At 37.0% G+C, this 21,663-nt stretch overlaps 1 protein-coding gene across 1 annotated transcript in view; it reads left to right on the top strand.

Annotated features, from left to right (window-relative positions):
* Positions 1-21,663, top strand: part of Cep85l (centrosomal protein 85 like) — a 107,828-nt gene that overhangs the window by 71,059 nt on the left and 15,106 nt on the right. Inside the window, exons 6-10 of the mRNA XM_005073296.4 lie at positions 5,650-5,829; positions 7,805-7,957; positions 9,761-9,915; positions 14,169-14,286; positions 14,691-14,741. Coding sequence (XP_005073353.1) covers positions 5,650-5,829; positions 7,805-7,957; positions 9,761-9,915; positions 14,169-14,286; positions 14,691-14,741 — 657 coding nt within the window. The remainder of the gene's footprint in view (positions 1-5,649; positions 5,830-7,804; positions 7,958-9,760; positions 9,916-14,168; positions 14,287-14,690; positions 14,742-21,663) is intronic.

Genomic DNA, 21,663 nt, shown 5'->3' with positions numbered 1-21,663 from the left:
TGTTTTCATTCCCACCACTGTACTTAATGGATCTTCTTTCCCAGCCTTGCTGGCTTTTTAAAAAATGATAGCTATTCTGATTGGAGTGATAGAGAATTTCACTGTATTCATTTCTCCACGACTAAGGTTTTGATCATTTCTTCAAATACGTATTAGCTATTGTATTTTTTCTTTTGAAAACTGTTCATTTGCTCATTTATTGGCTAATTTGTTGTGCTTTTGTTTTTTTTTTTCATTTTGACTTTTGTTAGTTCCTTTTAGAGTCTATGTGTTACTCAACTGTAGGATGTATATTGCCAAAGACGATCTCCCATTCTGTAGATTGTCTCTTTGCTGCTGAAAAATTTATTTTGTATTTTTTCAGTTTCTGCAGTTGTTTCCTGCGATGTTGGTATCCTTCCCAAAAGCCCTTGCCTATGCCTATATCTTTGGGAGCTTTTATATTTAACATTTATCAGTGTGTGTATATGTGTCTATGTGAGTATGTGCCATGGCGTGTGTGTGTGTGGTCAGAGGACAGGTTTTTCTCATTTTGTGGTGCAGGGAAAAACAGTCAGGTCTGAAGGCATGGAAGTAAGTACCCTTTCCTGCTGAGTCTCTCTCCAGTCCCTTCTCTAAAAGTTTCAGAGTTTCAGGTCTGACATGAAGCTCTTGAATCCGTAATTTAATTTACTTAGGTTTAAATTGAGAGGCATGTGCCCAGTGTTAGTTTTCTGTAAGTAAATATCCAGTTCTTTTAGCACCATTTTGTTGAAGTCTCTTTTCTCTAATGTATGTTTTTGTTAACCTTGTCAAAAAATTGGGTGGCTGTAGCTTTGTAGGTTTATTCCTAGTTTCATCCTTTTATCTTGTATGTCTCTCTGTGTGGCAGTATCATGGTAATTTTGTTACTGTGGATCTGTAGTATAATTTGAGGTTAACTGTCATGTATCCTTTAACATTGCCCTTCTCCTTAGGACTGCTTTTGCTATTCAGGATATTTGGGGCTCTCATACCTTGTTTCAGTTTTTTCTAGGTACGAGAACGATGATAGGATTTTATTTACTTTGGTTTTTGAGACAGGATTTCACTGTGTAACAGCCCCAGCTGTCCTGAAACTCACTCTGTAGACCAGACTGGCATCAAACTCAGAGAGATCTACCTGCCTCTGCTTCCTAAGTACTGGGAATAAAGGCGCGTGCTACCATTGCACAGCAAGGATTTTTTTTTTTTAAAAATAAGGATTGGTAAGCGAGTTCTCCACCATTTGAAGCTAAGCCATGTGACTTAACGGCTATACTGCAACTACCCTGAAAATATTCTTCTTTCCTTTTTTCCTTTGTTTTTTCCCTTTGTTTCGCTTGTTTTTTGATTTTTCATTAAATTTGGTTTTGGTTTGGCTGGGAGAGGTAACAAGGGCAGAGGGCAGATGCAAGAGGACTAGGAGCTAAGTAGAATAGGAATACATGCTGTGAAGTCCACAAAAACTAAAAGTTGAAAAAGAAAAAGTAAGAATTGCATTGAGTCTGTAGATCACTTTCAGTAATTTAATCATTTCCATTATTTTAATTGTACCAGTGTGTTACCATGTGTGTGGTGGTGTCTGTCAGTGTATGTCTTAGTTAGGGTTTCTATTACTGTGTTCAGATACCATGACCAAGGCAACTACTATAAAGAACATTTAATTTGGGTTACTCAACTTAGAGTATCAGAGGGTCAGTCCATTTTCATTATGATGGGGAGCATGGCAGATGTGCCAGAGTAGTAGCTGAGAGTCCTACATCTTACAGTTATCAGGAAGTAGACTGAGATACTGGACTGTATCCTGAGCATAGGAAACCTCAAATCCTGCTCTCACATTGACACACTTCTTCCAACAGGCCGTACCCATTCCAAAAAAGCCACACATCCTAGTAGTACTACTTCCTGTGAGATTGTGGGGACCAATCACATTCAAACTGCCATAGCTAGTGCCTTCAGTTTCTTTCTTACATGTTTTAGTAGGTTGCTTTTTAAATTTCCTTGTTTGTGTCTTTGAGAATGTAGTGCAGATATACCATTGGGAATGGCTCCACATGATCTTGGTAAAGGACTGTGACCTGGGAACAAAATTGTGAATAAGCCTAGTTTGCCTATACAATCCAGTGGGAATGCAGAAATAGTGTCTCTAAAATTTTTGAGGCCACTTTTTAAAATTATTTCTTTCCATTTTAAGAATTTTTTTCTTAAACTCACTTGCATGTTTTTTGTTTATACATTATAATGGGTTTATTTATTTCCAAAAGAAAAATATTGGGTTTTTTTGTGATTAAAAAGTAAAAAATGTGGGGCTGGAGAGATGGCTCAGAGGTTAAGAGCATTGGCTGTTCTTCCAGAGAATGTGAGTTCAATTCCCAGCAACCATCTGTAATGAAATCTGGCACCCTCTTCTGGCCTGAGGGCATACAGACAGATGCTGTATACATAATAAATAAATCTAAAAAATGTTGAAAAATTTTTTAAAAGTAAGAAATGAACATTTCTTGGAGGTTTGTGCTTCTGTTTATGGAATAATTTTTGTTAATGTCTTTATTCCTAGATGTTAAAAACTCATCTGAAGTGGATTTTTTCCTTCATTGCACTCAGATGTGTTACTTGTATTAATTAATTAGACATTGGAATCATGAAATGCTAAATACTAACTAGCTGTACGACTGAATGCAAGTTAGGGGAACTTAGCATAGTGGTGTAGCTAGCCTTTTCACTTTGATTGTACTACATCATGATACTTCATTGCTGTGTACTCTACTTTGACTTCAGTTGCAAACAGCAGTTCCCTGTGGGCTAGTGCTCAGACTGGTAGTGCAGTTACGTGAAAATAGCGTTCTTGTCCTAAATAACTAGTATAATTTGTTTTGAAAACAGTAGTTTAGTAGATCCATGTAATATTTCCTTACAATTTCATTCTTAATGTTATTCTTGGATTATACAATTATTGTATTACCAAAAGCATGTTAAAAAAATATCTGAATAGTGTTTGCGGCCAGTAGATGGCTCTCTAAGTCAGTGAGTTTATCAGTGATTGCTTATGTGGTTCTTGCCTGTCCTGTGAGATTCAGAGTAGCCACTCCAGTTCAGATGGTCGGGATTGTCCTCCAGTTTTTTTTCTTTTGTTGTGTTTTGAAAATGTGTGTGTCAGAGGGGCGGGGGAGGAGGAGGAGGAGGAGGAGGAGGAGGAGAGAGAGAGAGAGAGGGAGAGAGAGAGAGAGAGAGAGGAGAGAGGAGAGAGAGAGAGGAGAGAGAGAGAGAGAGAGTGTGTGTGTGTGTGTGTGTGTGGTCCATTTGGTGATTAGTTTAGGGAATGATGGTTTCTGTTTTAGGATGGTCAAATTATGTATTCAACTTCTTTATTAATATAATAAGAGTCTCCGAATTTCTTTTGTGTGTGAGCTTTGACAGATGTTGTTCCATCTCATTGAGTTTATGAGGTTTTCTGGGACTGGAGGGTTCTATTACTGTCCTTTTTTCATTTCTGATGTTAGTGATTTTGGTCTTTTTTTGTTTTCTTCTCTTAGTCTACCTGAAGAATGACTTTTTAAAAATTGGTTTTAATAAATGCTCAACTTTTGTTGAGTTTTCTGTATCTTATTTTTAATTTGATTGATTTTTTTGCTCTAATTTTTTCTATTTACTTTGAATTTAATTTTCTGCTTTTTCTAGTTTACTGGCATTAGAGACTTACATGAATTTTAGATCTTTCCTATATAAAATAAATCCAGTGGTATAAATTTCCTCTAAGCCCAGCTTTATTTAAATCTCATAAACTTTCAGTTATCTTTTAGTTGAGACTTTTAAAGTTTCCCCTGAGAGTTCTTCTTTTAGCCATATATTATTTAGCAGTACTTTGTTTTGGAATATCCCAGGTTTTTGTATTTGTTTGGATTCTGGTTTAATTTACCTGTGGTCGGAAGGTAGGTATTTGATGTGTTTTCAACTTCTAAAATGTTATTTATGAATTATAATGTTGTTTTTCTGGTGATTGTTTCAAAGGAACTTCAAAAGTATGTGGTGTAGTTGAGGAGTGAGCAGTCTGGGGATGTCAGCTCATCTAGCTGCTTGATGGGCTGTGAGAGCAAGTGTTTCTTTCTTCATTGATGTTTTGCCTTCTGTGACAGGACAACTCTGAAGCTGTTGATAAGTCTTCAGTGACTACACTTGATGTGTATTTCTTCTTACAGCTGGTGTACTTAAACCTCAGACGTTCATAGTGATCATGGGGACAGTTGACTTAATTAATACCACATGTGTAAATATTTTCTATTATTGTTCTGAATCTTAAGGTCAGTGTCCACATATGTCTAGTTTTGTGTCAAGTTGACAAAAATCAACCACCACAGCAGAATCCACCTATTTTTAAGGAAATATCTCAAAAGTTACTACCCTACTAAAGCCCATTTATCCATTTTCACAATGTTCTTCATTTGTTCTTGTCCAGCACTTTGTACTTTCTGTGACCTTTATTTGGTTACCTCATTATATTGTTTCCTGTGCTGCTATAATTATCTAAGGGCTTCTCCTTTCATATTTAAGTTCTTAAACGCTAGTGCCAGAGTCTGCCACATTGGAATACTGCTGCATGTGACAAATATTACTCACAAATTGAATGAATGCCTAGCTTTTGGCAAAGGACTAGTGCTTTAAGACCCTGTTCAAAATCACGTCTTTCCACCTTCCCCCAGCTACTGCATATGTCACTATCTTAGCCAAGTCAGTTTTGGTTGTGGTTTTTGAACCCTTTTCCAAAGGGTCACCTTGTTTATTAGACTTACAATCTTGACCAATGGGGGTATATGTTATAAATATCTGTTGAGTAAATAGCAGATTCTCTGTTGATTGAATATTCATTTTGATTCATCTAAAGGAACATATGTATTTTTCTGTTCACACCTTCCAGATTTTAACTCAGCGAGGACCATTTTTTCCTATAGAAGAATTTCCATCAAATATTTCTAAATGGAAGAAACAATACTTTTTTCTTCCATTCTATGATTACTTTTGAGCAATTGTGTGGTACCTAGCATGATTCTAGACAAGTAAATGATCACACCCTACCATGGACAAAAAACATGACTTTATGAATCTTACTTTTAGTTATAGAACCAGTCTATTAATGCATATGAGTTTAAGTAGTTGAAATGATCACCTGTGAAGAAAATTTTCATGCATTTTTTTTGAGACAGTATCTTTACTGTGTGACTTATGCTGGTCGTCCAAATCTCATTCTTTTGTTTTCAGAGTTTTTTTTTGTGTGTGTGTTTAATTACTTCCCTAAAAGCTTCACATCTTTAGGACAAAGGTGCATAATACATTATTTGTATTTTTCAGTGTACTTTTAATGCAAATAGTAGCTGCCTTTCATTGAATTTTTGTTATGGCTAGGAGCTTGCATACTTAAACATTGTAAAATGGCTTTATTATTTCTATTTTTGGATAGTAAACCAAGACTTAGTGATGCTGATTTACTTTAATCATGGTCAATATCTAGGAAGCAGAAAAGCTAGGATTTAGTTTGAGGATAGTCTGTTTGTAAAGCTTATAGGTATTGTACTGTAACCCCTTCCCATTTCATTTTTATTTTTTCAAGACAAGTAAACTTCCGAAGACTTATCTGCTGTTATTTTTTCTCAATAGCCACAGTATGAGAACAGTCCAGTCCAGACTCCATTTTCAGAGCAGTCATTGTCCCATCCCCAACAAGAAGAACTTGAACAAAAGCTAGCATCTACTGAGAAAGAAGTTTTACAGCTCAATGAGTTTCTCAAACAAAGAATAAACCAATTTAGTGAAGAGAAGAAGAAATTGGAAGAAAAGGTGGGTATCTTGTGTAAGATTGTGGTGGATCAACAGCTTTCTTCAACAATGAATGCTTGCTTGTCATTAGTCGTGTTCCGGGTGTTATACACATACATATTATAGTAACTAATGCTATATACACCAACTTTCAAGAAACTTATGCTATCAGAAAAGGTTTAAGGACCTTTAAGTTTTAACTACACTTTTCTAACTAGTAGTGAAACTTTCGAAAGCCAGATGCCTACACCAATGACTTCGTTCATTTTCCTTATTCAAATTCCTTCTTTCTTCGTCTCATTGACCATACAGTATTGGAGAATGAAGTGAAACTATCTTCAAAAACTTACCTCAAGTTATTAATCTGGAGCCCCTACTCTGAATAAGTAGATTTCATGTCATGTATATGTGGTTTTATATGTCTATAAAAGACCTGTGATCCACAAATGAGAGAAATTAGTCAATATTTACCTTTTTAAGTCTGGCCTATTTTACTTACTTTACTTACAAATGAGATGATCTCCATTTGCATCAATTTTCTTTCAAATGACACAAGCTAATTCTTTATGGCTGAATTAATTTCATTATATATACACACATACAAGACAAAGAGAGAAGTGTGTGTGTGATATGTGTGGTTGTATTAGTAAAACATCATATTGTCTTATTGCCTTCGTCCATTCATCTGCTGATTGACACCTAGATTGATTCTATAGGCTGTCTGTTGTGAATAATGCTGTAATAAACATGGATGTGCAGATATTTCTGTTGGGTGTTGACTTAGTGTTGTTGAGGTATGTGCTCAGGAGCAGTATAAGCTGGGTTGTATTGTAATTCCATTTTTAGTTTTATGAGTAGCTGCTGTACTGATTTCTATAGTGGCTGGGCTAAATTTACGTTTTCTCCACTTCCCCCCCCCCACCATCCTCACCAGTGGCTCTGTGATTTGTTTTCTTTATGGGAGCCATTCTCTAATCTCAGTGTAGCTTAAATTTGCATTTCCCTTATATGCTAAAGGTTTTGAACCTTTTCTTTTCATAGATTATCCATTTATACTTCATCTTTTGAAAACAGCCAGGTCATTCATTTCATTAGTCTGTTTATTGACTGGGCTGTTTATTTTTTTAATTGACCTTAGTTGTGAAAGCGTTTTCTGAATTTGAGATGTATAAGTTAAAGTTAGTCAAATGACTATATAACATCTGAAATTAAACCTGTACAGACTGGGGGTTTACTGGGGTTACTTAATCTTGTTCAACAGTAGATAGTAACTTCACATAATACTTCAACCCTAGAGTGACCTCAGTAGTGAGGCACTGTACTATTAGAGTTTAAAGAAAGAAAGTATGGTACAAATTCACTTACAGTACTATATAAAAATGTCCTTGCTTGAAGTTTAAATTGGCTGACTTAGCTCCTTATCTGTTTCTGAATATTTGGTAAGTTCTCTTGGGTTTGCAAAATTTTAATAACAAAATAACTGATGTATCTTCTTTTTTTAGTTCATGTAAAGTATTTTGACATAGCTTTGGATAATTAGAGATGAGAATCTGTTCTCTAGAGACGAGTATTTGAAAAAATCTATTTGTAGCTTTATTTCTGTCTTTTTTGGTACCTAATATCCTTTTAAGATACAGTTATAATTAAATCATTTTAGCATAACATTATTTATGTGATAGAGATATGAATACCCTTATCCAAATTTGCATATGTATAGGCTATAAAAATGATCATTACTGTCCCCTGGCTTAGTACAATTTTAAAATGCTATAATTTATAAACGCAAGCAAATATCTTCCAGATTCTTTATTTCAGATCTATAAATGTTTCAAGGAAAAGAGTCTTAGAATGAAATAAGGCAGATCTTAACTCAGTTGATGATCTTTACTGTAATCTGAGACTCATTGATAAATTCAATGATACCCAAGAATGAAACACTGATTTTGTAATTTTCAGTAACTCAAAACAATTGGGGATTCATAATGTTTTCCTTTAGCTGAAAACCAGAGATAGATACATCAACAGCCTGAAAAAGAAATGCCAGAAGGAATCTGAGCAGAACAAAGAGAAGCAGAGAAGAATTGAGACCTTGGAAAAATACTTGGCAGATCTTCCAACTCTAGATGATGTACAGAGTCAGAGTCTACAGGTAACATGGTCAAACATGCACTTTTGAAATGCTTGCAGTGTTGTAGAGATTTAGCTGCCTAGAAATTACATACTCAGTTACTGCTCCTAGGATACAAGTTGATTCTAAATTGCTAAAAAGTAGATCTCCATGATAGTAAATCTACTGTCTTATATAGTGTTCTATTTTTGAATTCTATTTTTATTTATTGTATGTATGTATGTCTGATGTGTGTATGGAGGTCAGAGGACAACTTGTGGAATTGGTTCTGTACTTCCACCTTTAAGTAGGTTTCAGGTATCAAACTCAGTCATCAGGCTTGCACTGAAAAACACCTTTATTTGCTGAGCCATCTGTTTGACCCCTATCATTGGTTTTAGTTACAGGTTTCTATACCTGTAACTAACTCTATGTCATATATCCTTATTTATTCTAATCACTCTAGCTTTGGTTTTGTCCAGTGTTCTCTGGGATTCAAGGCTCTTCAAGACTTGTCGAGTATCTTTATAAATGTTTATTTTCTTCACTGCTAATCTTTTCTTTTTAGATATTTTTTATTTTTAAATTTAAATTTAAATTAGAAACAAGGTTGCTTCACATGTCAATTCCAGGTCCCTCTCTGCTTCCCTCCTCTCCTCCCGTGCCCTCCCACCAGCCCCCCCCCAATATCCCCTCAATCCCCCAGGGAGGGTGAGGCCCTCCATGGGGGTGTCCATAGTCTGCCATTTCATCCAGGGCAGGGCCTGGACCTTCCCCCAAGAGTTCAGGGTGAGAGTGCATCTCTCATTGTTGGATGGGAGTCCAAAGTCCATTTGTATACCTGGGATAAATACTGATCTACTACCCAAGGCTCAATAGATTACCTAGGCCTCCTCACTGACACCCACATTCAGAGGAATCTTGATTGGTTCCATGCTGGATTCCCAGGCATCAGTCTGGGATTCAAGAACTAACCCTTGTCAGGTCAGCTGTTTCTGGGGGCTAAACCAGCCCAGTCTTAATGCCTTTGGTCATCAGTCCTCCCTCTCTGTCACTGGATTTCTTGAGTTCAGCTCAGTGCTTAGCTGTGGGAGTCTTCCTCGTCTTCCATCAGCCACTGAATGAAGGCTCTGTTTCCCAGACTCTTTGGCCATGGGATTGTAGGCTGGCACTCCCCAGATCTATGTCTAAAATCCATATATGAGAGAGTACATGCCATGTTTCTCTTTTTGTGACTGGGTTACCTCGCTCAGGATGGTTTCTTCTAATGCCATCAATTTGCCTGCAAATTTCAGGATTTTTCTGCTGAATAGTACTCCATTGTGTAAATGTACCACATTTTCTCTATCCACTCTTCAGTTGAGGGGCATCTAGGTTGCTTCCAAGTTCTGGCTATTACAAATAATGCTGCTATGAACATAGTGGAACAGACATCCTTGTTGTATGAATAGGCATCTTTTGGATATATGGCTAAGAGTGGAGTTGCTGGGTCTTGTGGTAGGTTTATTCCCATTTTTCTGCTTCACTGCTAATCTTGTTTTAATTTTTAATACACCTTGATTTGAAACCTCTCTTCACTCCTCTGACTTCTAGTTTTTGTTCTTAATACCTCATTCCATCTCTTTACCAGTTCTGGTGGAGGCTTCTTGAAATGTGAATGCATTCCAGTCATCTCAGTCCTTCCAAGCCATGGGTTCAAACAAAGGAAGAGGCAGTGTTAAGTTCTTTAGATAAAATATAGAGTGACTGTAAGCAATAAGTCTATTTAACCCTGAGAAGAGTAGTAATTTTAATGGTAGTAGATTTCATATTGCATGCAATTCAAGCTGTAACCTTTTTCCTTAGCTGCAAGTTCTTGAAGAAAAAAACAAGAATTTGCAAGAGACTTTGATAGACACAGAGAAGAAGCTTGAGGAGATTAAGAAGCAGTGTCAAGACAAAGAAATGCAGCTATTGTGCCAGAAGAAGAAGGAGAAGGAGCTGGTGACTTCTGTTCAGAGGTGAGGGGACCTTCCATGTCTTCATGCTCTTTAACCTGCCAATATCATTATATAGTATGTTCTATTTAAGAAGTACTTTGTTATTACCTTAGTGTCAACCTTAGAAATATGCTGTATCATTTACTGAAACTGATTGATTCAGTTTTGAAGCACTATATCAACATTTTGCCAAAAATTTTAGGTGAAAATAGCAAAAGAATGAACAAAGAAAGTCAACTTAACAACTAAAGCCTGAAAATACCATTGCAAACTCTTTAGTTGAAGGTTTTATCACTGGTAAAAATTATAAACAGTAGAGTGTAACGTATAAAATACACTATGTCCCTACATAGAGGGTGTGCCAAAGGGGATTGATAGGCTCTGTTTTCATCTCACTGTGAATGACAGGTTTCCGTGTGCTTTCCAGACCCACCTGCATACCTCGCCTCATTTTACGCTTTAAAATCTTTCGGAGGACATGAGAGTTGCAGCAGATAACAGTTAGTATTCAGATGTCAACCCACCAGGAAGTTAATCCTGTCCAGGCAAGGTCTGTAGGACCATCCACTCTGGAAACCGTTGCTCACACTTGCTAAAGCAGCTTGTATCTCCCCCAATACCTGTATTGTAGTGTGTGATCTCATGTGATGTGTATAAGTAATCTCATGATTACGTCCCAGTCTTATGGGCACATATATCTATGGGTGATCAGGAAGGTGATTTTTCATTTGTATAATTTTGATACATAGAAAATATACTAGGACATGCTTCATAACTAGATCTATTTGTCCCACAAGAACTTTAGCTATTTAAAAGCCTGTTTTGTCCCTTTTTCTCAGACTAACGGCACACAATTAACTCATTTTACCTCAGAGCAAGTTCAAACTAGACTAAAGATTTTTGTAAATAGATCCTAAGTTTAAAACTTGAAAGCTATACATAAGATCAGAGTCACAGATGTCCACTTAAGGTTGCTCACAAAGCACCCTAAGAAAAGCATGCCAATTCCTTGCTTGCCAAGTATGCTGACAGAGCTGACTCTGACCTATGTGTCAGAGTGTGCCACTGGGCACTGTTCCTGCCCTGGTCTGATTTCAGTCTTACTCCTGTAACCTTGGAACCTTGTGTTGTCATGGTAAATGGTTCAACTATTTATCAATTACCCTAGGAATGTGCTTTTGACTAATGAGAGGCAACTCTTGTGACTTTTTTTTTTATAGCTTTAAGGTTCCTGTAAGAAAGAGTTTTTAGGCTAGAAGAAAAGAAGCTAGGAGGAATTAGCATAAGGACAGGAAAATTAGAATAGAAGCAGAAGAATAGAGAGACTTGTTTGGAACAGTGTGATGTGAAAGAATTCACTTGCCCTCAGATACCCTAAGAATGGAGTGCCTTTTGCTTCCTGTAGCATCTAATCTGAACCCTGAAGACCCCAAGGTCCTGATTAAAAATTCAAGTCTCCACTAACACAGTGTATAACATTTGTTGGTCTCCTCAACTTTATATTATTTTTATAACTCTTAACCTTATTGTAACAATTATGAATAGATCAAACTATCCAAAAAAGTCAAATAATAAAACAGCAAAAAACTGAGTGCAAGAAATCCAGTCTTCAGAAGTGTATTAGTTAGAAGCTTAGTATATTCATGTTAATACTATTATTTTTTAAATCTAAAATATACTTGGTTTGCTATTTTCTCATAGATTTAAATACAGTGAATGCTCTGATTTCTGTTCTTGATGTCAGTTCCCAAAACTGTAACAGTTTTGAGTTTACATTTTTATACCAGTATTTTTTCTTTCTTGCACTTTAATTTTTAATGAATCCATAATAATGTATACCAACTTTTTTAGTCTTTCAAAAACTTCCTGACCTTCACTAATTTAAACATTTTTTTCTTTATTGACAAAAATAAGAACACTGCCAGTGTTTTGTAGGCTATTGTTATTGAGGAAACTTAAAACTGTGGAGTTTGGAGCCATCATAACAGTTCTAGACGATTACTGAATGCCATTTTGTCCCACTGTTTGCTTTTGCAGATTTGTATCATTTTCAGTGTTCTCTTTCGTTAGGTTTTGTAGAACACTAAGCCACAAATGCTTGATTTGCAAGGATTTGTATAATATGTTCCAGAAAATATTTTCCACTTTAAATTTTATCTTGAGACTGACATAGATATCTTAGATGATTCCTCTTGCTTTTAGGTGAAAGTTTATTTTTAACTCTCCAGTATTTATATTGACAGTGGTGTCACATAATATTGAGGGATAGGAATGGCATTTAAGTTTCCTTGGCTCTAGTTTATTTCTTATATTTTAAAAGAACTTCAGATATATATGTGACTATGAGTTATTACGGTTTATATAATGTCTAATCTTTTATTTTTTAATTTTTAAGAAATTCATAAATTAAAGCTTTTCATTAGAAATGAAAAGATAAAATATATAATAATGCATAAGGTAGTTCCACTTTTCAAAAACTTTCTTGCTTTTGGAAATGTCCTTGATACATAATTCAAATGTATGCATGAAAGAAAACTTGGTGGTGCACAGCAACATAGTAATTCCCTCCTTATTGTTGACTCAAAATTTTAAAGGCTGTGTGTGTTCATGTGGGTGTGCATGTAAGTGTCACCTTCTGGTATCATTCCTCTGGAGCTATTTGCCTTGATGTTTGGGTCAGAAACTTGCCAAGTAAGATAGTCTAGCTAGCTATCCAATGAGATCCGGGGATCTTCCTCTTCCTACCTCCCCAGTGCTGATTGACAAGCATGTTTGCTTTATTAACATGGCCAGGTCCTTGGACTTGTTCAGACTGACTTATCTTCTCAGACAGAAAGATTAATTTTTAAAGTACATTTTATCCTCTTGTAATGCTGTTAAGTACATGGAACACAGTATTTTACATCAAGTTGGCAAAATATAATTGCACTTGTAGTTTGAAAAAGTAAATACTTTTTGCAACAACTAACAATGTATTTCCAGGCAGTACATCATATCAGTACTACATAAATGATCACTAATGCCATTAATTCTTATTCTGCCACCTAGTGTTATCAGTTCTTTTTCCGCAACCTAAGTAGTGTCATTTCATCATTGAAGAATATGGCTTTAGATTGCTATAATACTTGAAAAGAAGAAAAACCAAAATCAGAGATACAAGAGAAGTTTCTTTCAGTCATCTGCAGCTTGTTTGTTTTGAGAAAAGGTCTTGTCATATGTAGTGCTGACTGGCCTGGTACTCACTGTTTAGCCCAAGGTGGCCTAGAACTCTGAGAAATCCTTCTATTTCAGCCTTCTAGGATTCCAATTATACAACTACTATGAATGACATGGTTTGCTTTTACCAATTACTAATCTTCCATTCTGATAGATAACACCTCCTTTCCCTCTATCTTTTATTTTGAGAAAGTTTTTTGCATAAAGTACATTTTGATCATTTCCCTCCCCCATTTTCCCCCCTCTCTCTCTCTCTCCCTCTCTCTCTCTCTCTCTCTCTCTCTCTCTCTCTCTCTCTCTCTCTCTCTCTCTCTCTCTCTCTCTCTCTCTCTCTCTCTCTCTCTCTCTCTCTCACACACACACACACAGACAGACACACACACGGAAATCAAAATAAGCAACGCACCAGTAAGATTAAAAAAAATGCACAAGCAAAGCAAAATAAGACAAAAACTCTAAAGGAATACCACTGAGTTTGTTTTGTGCTGCCAGCTATTCCTAGGCTTGGGGCCTGTCCTTAAGTGGGGTTGACACTGCATGGAAGAAACTGACTTATTTTTAATATGCCAGAAGTGCTTCCTTTGCCATAGACAGCATGACAAACCTAAGTAAGCTGTTGGCCTGGTAGAACCACATTCTTATTAGTGAAGGGAAAGTGATTCTGTTGGTTTGGCAACAACAATCCCTACAATCAAACGTTCACTATGCTCATAGAAAAGGCAAGAACACATATTTGTTGATCTTCCCACCCTACTCTTCTTGGTCAAGTAGTACTCTACTGAACCGTGTTTAAGGTAATGCTCATCTAGGGAAGAAGAAAGGAATGGGGTTAGATTACAGAGTTCAGCTTCATGAGATGGACTTCAATGGGATATAGGGATGCCATACTATAAGCAGCCCCAACTTCAGTTTGTCATTTCTAAAATGATAACCAGCCTCTATCTAGTTATGGGCTCTTCTTACTTATGTAAAATACATAGCTATTTATATATTTTCTGTGAATCTTAATTGTTTGATTAAAAAGGCTTCTTCATGAAATTGCTTTTTCTAAACAACAGCTTACAACAAAAAGTAGAAAAATGCCTTGAAGATGGAATCCGCCTTCCCATGTTAGATGCAAAGCAGCTTCAAAGTGAAAATGATAATCTCAGAGAGCAGAATGCAGCTGCTAGTAAGGTTAGTGTACATACACTCTGGAGATCAGAGGTCACATCTGTCCTGTGGAGCATGTGTATCTTTAGAGCTTTGTAATTTTATAAATTTATATATCTTTAGTTTATAATTTTAGTGATATTTAATAGTTTATAAAATATTTAGCTTACTTTGATTTAGAAAGAAGATAGCAATTTAATATATTATAAATTATTTAAACTTAAATAAAAGCCTTATAGATACTAAGGAAAATGTTTACAGTTTTACTTAGGGGTGGTCTATGTCATCTTGTAATTTACAGAATATTTACGAATGCTTTTGTAAATAAGATGTTTAAAAATAAACTTTTCTCTTTAATTTTCTTGAAGTATTGATGCTTTTTTAAAGTAATGGAAAAGATTCAGACTAATTTATTTGCTGTGTTTTAGATAATAGAGAGCCAGCAGGATGAAATTAACAGAATGATTTTAGAAATTCAGGTAAGGAATATTTTGTATGCATTTTAGTGTCTATATCACCTAAAAGTATTAAAATGTATGTGTAGCTATATGAAAATATAATATTAATAGTACCTGAGATAAAGTTATAAATTAATATTAATCTGAGCACAATTCATAGTGTACATGTATACAATTGTGAAAGACCAAGATTTACTAATAAAATAAAATTCTGCCTGGTAAACCACTTCTCCAAAGGGATGGTAAGATTGTTTCCTCTTCTTTGTCGGTCTCTTCCATAATTGATTGTAGTCTCTTCCAGGTGTGGAGAATGCATTTGATTCAGGTTGTCAGAGACCTAATAACAAGAGAGGGTGGAATGTTGTTAGTCTACTTATTAACATTTAATTTTCATATACTAGTTCCATCTGGAAACATATTTCCAACCAACTCTACCTGTTTTATGTTCTTTTCCTCCATCGAATTTTCTTTAGAAGTCTGTAATGTTCTCACCAGCATTCCATGGTACTGCCCAATATTGAGATCTCCAAGATCACTCTGTCTTTCTTGTTGTTTTCTGATTTTGCTTCCCATACTGCCATTTTGCTATAATGCTATAGGTGATGCTCACCAGTTACAGGAATAATGTAGTGTCTGTCACTTGTGGAGTACTTCTATTATGTATCAGTTAAACAATCAGTTCTAAGTATGGCATCCCCACAATCTGTTTTTATAGTTCCTCCCTACCTATGTATCCTTTGAGTAAAAATCAAAGCCCCCTTAGTGCCTGTGTCTGTCAAAACCTCCTCAGCTGTGAAGACTGTACAGCACATTGTCTCATACAGCATGGAAACATGTTCCCAGCCTTTAGGTGAAATTGACAGTGCTTCTTTTATTTTCCCTCTTCTTCTAATGGCGCTGTTGCTCTTTCTGTGTTACCAAATGATAGCATGCCACGTTTATGTTTTTACGTTTTACTGAGTTTCTTGAGGATGATGCTCTGGTAGCTCAGCTGGGGAGTTAGAACTAACTAAAACCCTGGACACATAATGCATACTTGAAAAGTTTGGAAGCTAGTAGGTCTTTAATTCCTTTATTCATTTGCCAGATACTTATGAAGCCTTTGTCTATATGGTGGACACAGTTCTTGAATTTCATTAGTGAGCAAAGCAAGTCTCCAGTGGGGTTGGAAAAAATGGAAATACATATCAAGTCCTATTTTTTTCTGTTATAAAAGTTCTAATTAAAAACATAAGTAGGTTACAGGGCAGTGACAGGACTCCACATGAAAGGCTGACCATGGCAGTTTTGTAAAGGAGGTAATTTTTGAGCAGGGACTTCAATGAAGATAGCTAGGGGGAAGCATAGTGCATGCTGGGGAAAGGAAGCAACAGATGCCCTAAGTTGTGTGATACGCTGTACCGCCAGCAGGGAGGCTGCCCTCCTAGAGAGGGGGACTGAGGCAGTGAGGTGAGGTGAAGGTGATGGAAGAAAGTAGCCTGGACAAGATGATCCAATGTTTACATTTTACTCTATATAGGACAGAAAACCACTGAACAGACTTTACTGAAGAATATTTTAGAATCATACATCCTCATGCTAGCAATACTTTGAGACCTTCTTTGGAAGTTCTAGCAGGGAACACAGTTACTCATATACCCTAGGGGAAACAAAGATCCTCTATGAGAAAGGTCATCCTTTTTGATAGGATATGTAGCTTTTGGGAAGGACCCACATGGTCAGTAAGGAAGGGAAGAGGCCCACTCCTAGATAGTGTTATGAGTGAATGTACTCTGGTAGTCATTGCATAACCATTGTCACAGCCTTATCACCCTCATTGACCGTAGAGTCAGCAGCTCACATGTCAGAATTAAATGTATTCTCATGTTGTCTGTTGCCTGTGTCAAGAATTCACTGATGGGTTGATTCTCCAGACAAAGCTTCTATTGTCCTACAAGTTAGAACCATAGAACTATTAGGTGCTTCCAAAAAGTGGGTCTAACGAAGTTTTGTTATTTTACAACAATAAATGCATGGATTTTTAAAAATGTTTTATTTTTTTTAATTATTTGTATGTAGGCTTGTGTACATTAATACAAAGGCCTTTTAGAGGTCAAAAGGTATCAGGTCCCCTGTAGCTGAAGTTAAAGATGATTGTAAGCCACATGAAATGGGTGCTGGGAACTGAACTCGGGTGTTCTTCAAAAGCAGTCATCACTCTTTTGAACCATGTCAGGAGCCCCTAACACATGAAAAAAACAATACAAAGACTCAATGTTACAGAGATCTGCCTGTCTCTGCCTCCCAAGTACTGGGATTAAAGGCAGGTGCCACCAGACCTGGCATGAAGATGCTATTTAAATACAGCTGTCATCTGCCATTTCATACCTGGTATAGGTCATTGGCAAATGTGGTTCAGTTTTAGAAGGGGACAGAGCTGATCTTGGACTAGTAATAATACTGCAGCTGTTAAATACAGAAAGAGCAAGGCTTCATATAAAAGCAGATATTAAATTGGAAACTGAGTCCTATATGAAACTGAACCCTGTAAGGTCCAGGTTTCTATACAGTTCGGTAAGCTGTCAAGATGGCATTGTTAACTGGGATGAATACCTTGATGATTAATTGATTGTGTAGAAATGTTTCTTTTCTTTATACCCAGAGACCAGGAAAGGTAAACCGGCTGCCCTTCAGGCTTTTCTTCTGTCCACTTACGAACTTTCTCCCATCATTTCTGTAAATGTTACGGTTACAGTCAGAATATGATTGATTTCCTCACTGTTAGGAGCATTTCACCCTGATCAGCTTACTTCTAATTATCTGTTACCATTGCATTTTGTATTTGTAGTCTTGACAAAGGAAGTATAGACTTTAAAAGTTTCAACCTCATTTACTGGAAAGAATAAAATATTAAAATGTTTCCATAATGGAAGCAAGTATACCATTAAATGACCTTTCTGAATTGGCATCTGTCAATGAATGCTTATTATAACCACAAAAGATAAAATTACTTTTAGATGTTGTTAAGAATGCCTTTAATCCCAGCCCTTGGGAGGCAGAGGCAAGTAGATCTCTGTGAGTTTGAGGTCAACCTGATCTACAGAGCAAGTTCGAGGACCCTAAGCTAGGGCTGTTACAGAGAAATCCTGTCTTAGGGGAAAAAAAATGGGAAAAAGAAAAAAGAATTCTTACTCTTATAGGCATGACTGGGACTTCCATTCTCAAAACTCTTGACAGTTTGTCCTATTTATAACATGTCAAGAGAAGATATTTATACAGTCTTAGAACATTCTATCCTAATGTTTACCAGTATCTTGTAAAGTTCAGTTAGTGGCTTTTTTCAGTAGAAATGAATCATAAGCCAGTAGGATTCCTTATAGGTGGAATATGAATTCTTTAACCTAAATAATTGAATTTTCCCATTGTAATATGGTTTTTATTTCCTACCTTTTTATATTAATTTCATAATGTGAAATTCTTTCTAAGCTTAATTCTTAAAATATGCTTATGAAATTCTTCATGTCATATGACAAACTAAAACTACCTTATCAATTTTTTGGTCTTTTTTTTTTAATTTAAATTAGAAACAAGGTTGCTTCCCATGTCAATCCCAGCTCCCTTTCCCTCCCCTCCTTCCATACTCTCCCACCAACACCCCTATCCCCTCCCCCAACCCCACTCCTTTCCCCAGGGAGGGGGAGGCCCTCCATGGGGGTGTCCATAGTCTGTCATTTCATCCAGGGCAGGGCCTAGGCTCTCCCCCAAGACTCCAGGCTGAGAGTGCATCTCTCATTGTGGGATGGGCACCCAAAGTCCATTTGGATGCCAGAGATAAATACTGATCTTCTACCCAAGGCCCCATAGATTTCCTAGGCCTCCTCACTGACATCCACATTCAGGGGTCAGGATCAATCCCATACTGGATTCCCAGACATCAGTCTGGGGTTCAAGAGCTAACCCTTGTCAGGTCAGCTGTCTCTGTGGGTTAAACCAGCCCAGTCTTATTGCCTTTGGTCATCAGTCCTCCCTCTCTGTCACTGGGTTCCTTGAGTTCAGCTCAGTGTTTAGCTGTGTGTGTCTGCCTCTGCTTCCATCAGTTATTTGTTGAAGGTTCTGTTTCCCAGACTCTCTGGCAGTGAGACTGTAGGCTGGCACTCCCCTGATCCACATCTAAAATCCATATGTGAGTAAGTTCATACCATGTTTGTCTTTTTGTGACTGGGTTACCTCACTCAGGATGGTTTCTTCTAGTTCCATCCATTTGCCTGCAAATTTCAAGATTCCATTGTTTTTTTTTTTTTCGATGAATAGTACTCCACTGTGAAAATATACAACATTTTCTCTATCCACTAACATCTGATCTTCGACAAAGAAGCTAAAAATATACAATGGAAAAAAGATAGCATCTTCAACAAATGGTGCTGGCATAACTGGATGCTGGCATGTAGAAGAATGCAGATCGATCCATGTCTATCACCATGCACAAAACTTAAGTCCAGATGGATCAAAGACCTCAACATAAATCCAGCCACACTGAACCTCTTAGAAGAGAAAGTGGGAGGTACCCTTGAATGAATTGGTACAGGAGACCTCTTTGTGAACATAGCACCAGTAGCACAGACACTGAGGTTAACAATACATGGGACCTCCTGAAACTGAGAAGCTTCTGTAAGGCAAAGGACACAGTCAACAAGACAAAATGGGAAAAGATACTCACTAACCCCACATCTGACAGAGGTCTGATCTCTAAAATTTACAAAGAACTCAAGAAGCAAGTCTCCAAAACACCAAAGGATCCAATTAAAAAGTGGGCTACAGAACTAAATAGGGAATTCTCAGTAGAGGAGCCTAAAATGGCTGAGAGACACTTAAGTGCTCAATATCCCTAGCCATCAGGGAAATGCAAATCAAAACAACTCTAAGATACCATCTTACTCCTGCCAGAATGGCTAAAATCAAAAACACCAATGACAGTTTATGTTGGAGGGGTTGTGGAGAAAGGGGAACACTCCTCCACTGCTGGTGCGAGTGCCAACATGTACAACCACTTTGGAAATCAGTATGGAGATTCCTCAGGAAAATGGTAATCAGTCTGCCTCAAGACCCAGCAATTCCACTCTTAGGCATATACCCCAAAAATGCCCATTCATACAACAAGGATGTCTGTTCCACTATATTCATAGCAGCATTATTTGTAATAGCCAGAACGTGAAAGCAACCTAGATGTCCCTTATCAAACGTAATAGTTGAAAAACCTACCAGCAAATATAATGCCATCTATCAGAGAGAGATCAGCACCCTTTCAAATGCTCTTTCCCCAAGATTTTAATTCAGGAGACTTTTAGTATACATATTATACATTTGTTGTAAGCACTTTATAATTTTTGCATAATGAAGATGCCAAAAATTGTAAAAGGTAAATACAGTTTTTGAAGAACTATCTTTTTACGTCTTGATTGGGGAGGAGGCAGTCTATGTAAATTATGAAAAATTTTCTTGAGCCTGTTTGTGCTCAAGAAACTTGGTCAGTCACCAAGTTTGTCTGGATAGTTAGATTATTTTGGGATGCTTTGGAGTCTGACTGTGAGCTTTATGAATTTCTATCTGAGGGTTGAGTTTGAACATGGATTGAACAGACTGAGGGCATCACTTGATTGCAGTCTTGTATCTAGTCCTGGATCCTCTGTCTGTGGTAAATCTTAGCGTTCCCTGCCCCTGAGTGGGAGCTGAGAGGGAACACTAGCTGGGAGGTGAACAAGAAAGTTTAATGTCTAAATACCATATTATGCTGCTGATAAAAGACCCTTTTTGTTTACGAACCAAACAAGATCTCTCTCATTAGTGAACCAAAATACAGATTATAATTCAGAAGAAAGGGAATTCAGTCAGACTTTTCTTTATATTGTATGAAGTTTTAATAATTCTGAGTCATAATTATCACAATATACTTTTCATGCATTTATATTTTACATTTTTGTAATATATCCAGTAGATGTTGAGATTCCAATCACAACTTTAGAGTACTTTTATCGCCTTCAGAAGAAGCCCTGTATCTTTTATTTGTTCTCTTAAGCTCTCCTCCCCTCTTTAGCTCTGAGCAGTCACAGACACTGCTGGCCTCGGTAGACTTACCTGTTTCATAACTTCAGGTGTCTGTGCCATTTGCTCACATTAGCCAGTTGTTAAGCTCCTCTAGTTGCCATGGATGCTTTGCTTTCAGCTGTTCACTGTGGCACAATCTGCTTTACAGATGCACCCATTCTGGTTCCTTCGCAGGAGAGCAGCATAGGCAAGGGAGGTTTGTTCTGCCTGGGGGACTATGCTTCCCACCTAACTGCCTCAAATCTACATTTTAGCCTGTAACATCAGGGTAATCTGTCAGTAACCTAACAGTTGCCTTTTGCCACTCTGGCAGTATTGAAAAAAAAATTATGTCTATGTGTGTATTGCGTGTGTGCAGGTGTCCATGAAGCTGGAGGAGGGCATTAGAGCTGGAGTTACAGGTGGTTGTGATAGTCTTCATGTGGGTGCTGGGTACCAAGCTGAGGTCCTCCTGTGGAACAGAAAGCATTCTTAATTACTGAGTCTTGTCTCCAGCACCTCCAGTGACTGTGAAAGGCTTGAATTTCTCTGCATACTCTTACAAAGGAATCCCATTTCTTTGTGGATACATTTGTAATTCCATATTATGTTCTTTTTTCCCCTGAGACAAAAGTCTCTGAAATTGGAGTTAATCACATACTTTGTTTTTCCTAAGGTGTGTGTGTTGTGTGTGTGTGTGTGTGTGTGTGTGTGTGTGTGTGTACACCCCACATTCTTACTTCTTAGATGTAAGGAGATAGAAATGAAGTGGGGCAAGTTCAAAGCCTAGATTTCTAAGATTTGATTATGAAAATTCTTTTGGTAATACATAATAATTACTGGCATTTTAAAATGCCCTCTCCCTCACTTTACAAATACGTTT

The sequence above is a fragment of the Mesocricetus auratus genome, unplaced genomic scaffold (assembly GCF_017639785.1).
Source record: "Mesocricetus auratus isolate SY011 unplaced genomic scaffold, BCM_Maur_2.0 Super-Scaffold_100018, whole genome shotgun sequence".
In the NCBI taxonomy this organism is placed as follows: Eukaryota; Metazoa; Chordata; class Mammalia; order Rodentia; family Cricetidae; genus Mesocricetus; species Mesocricetus auratus.
The sequence above is the reverse complement of the archived record's forward strand: the minus strand, read 5'-3'. Positions and strand labels throughout refer to the sequence as shown.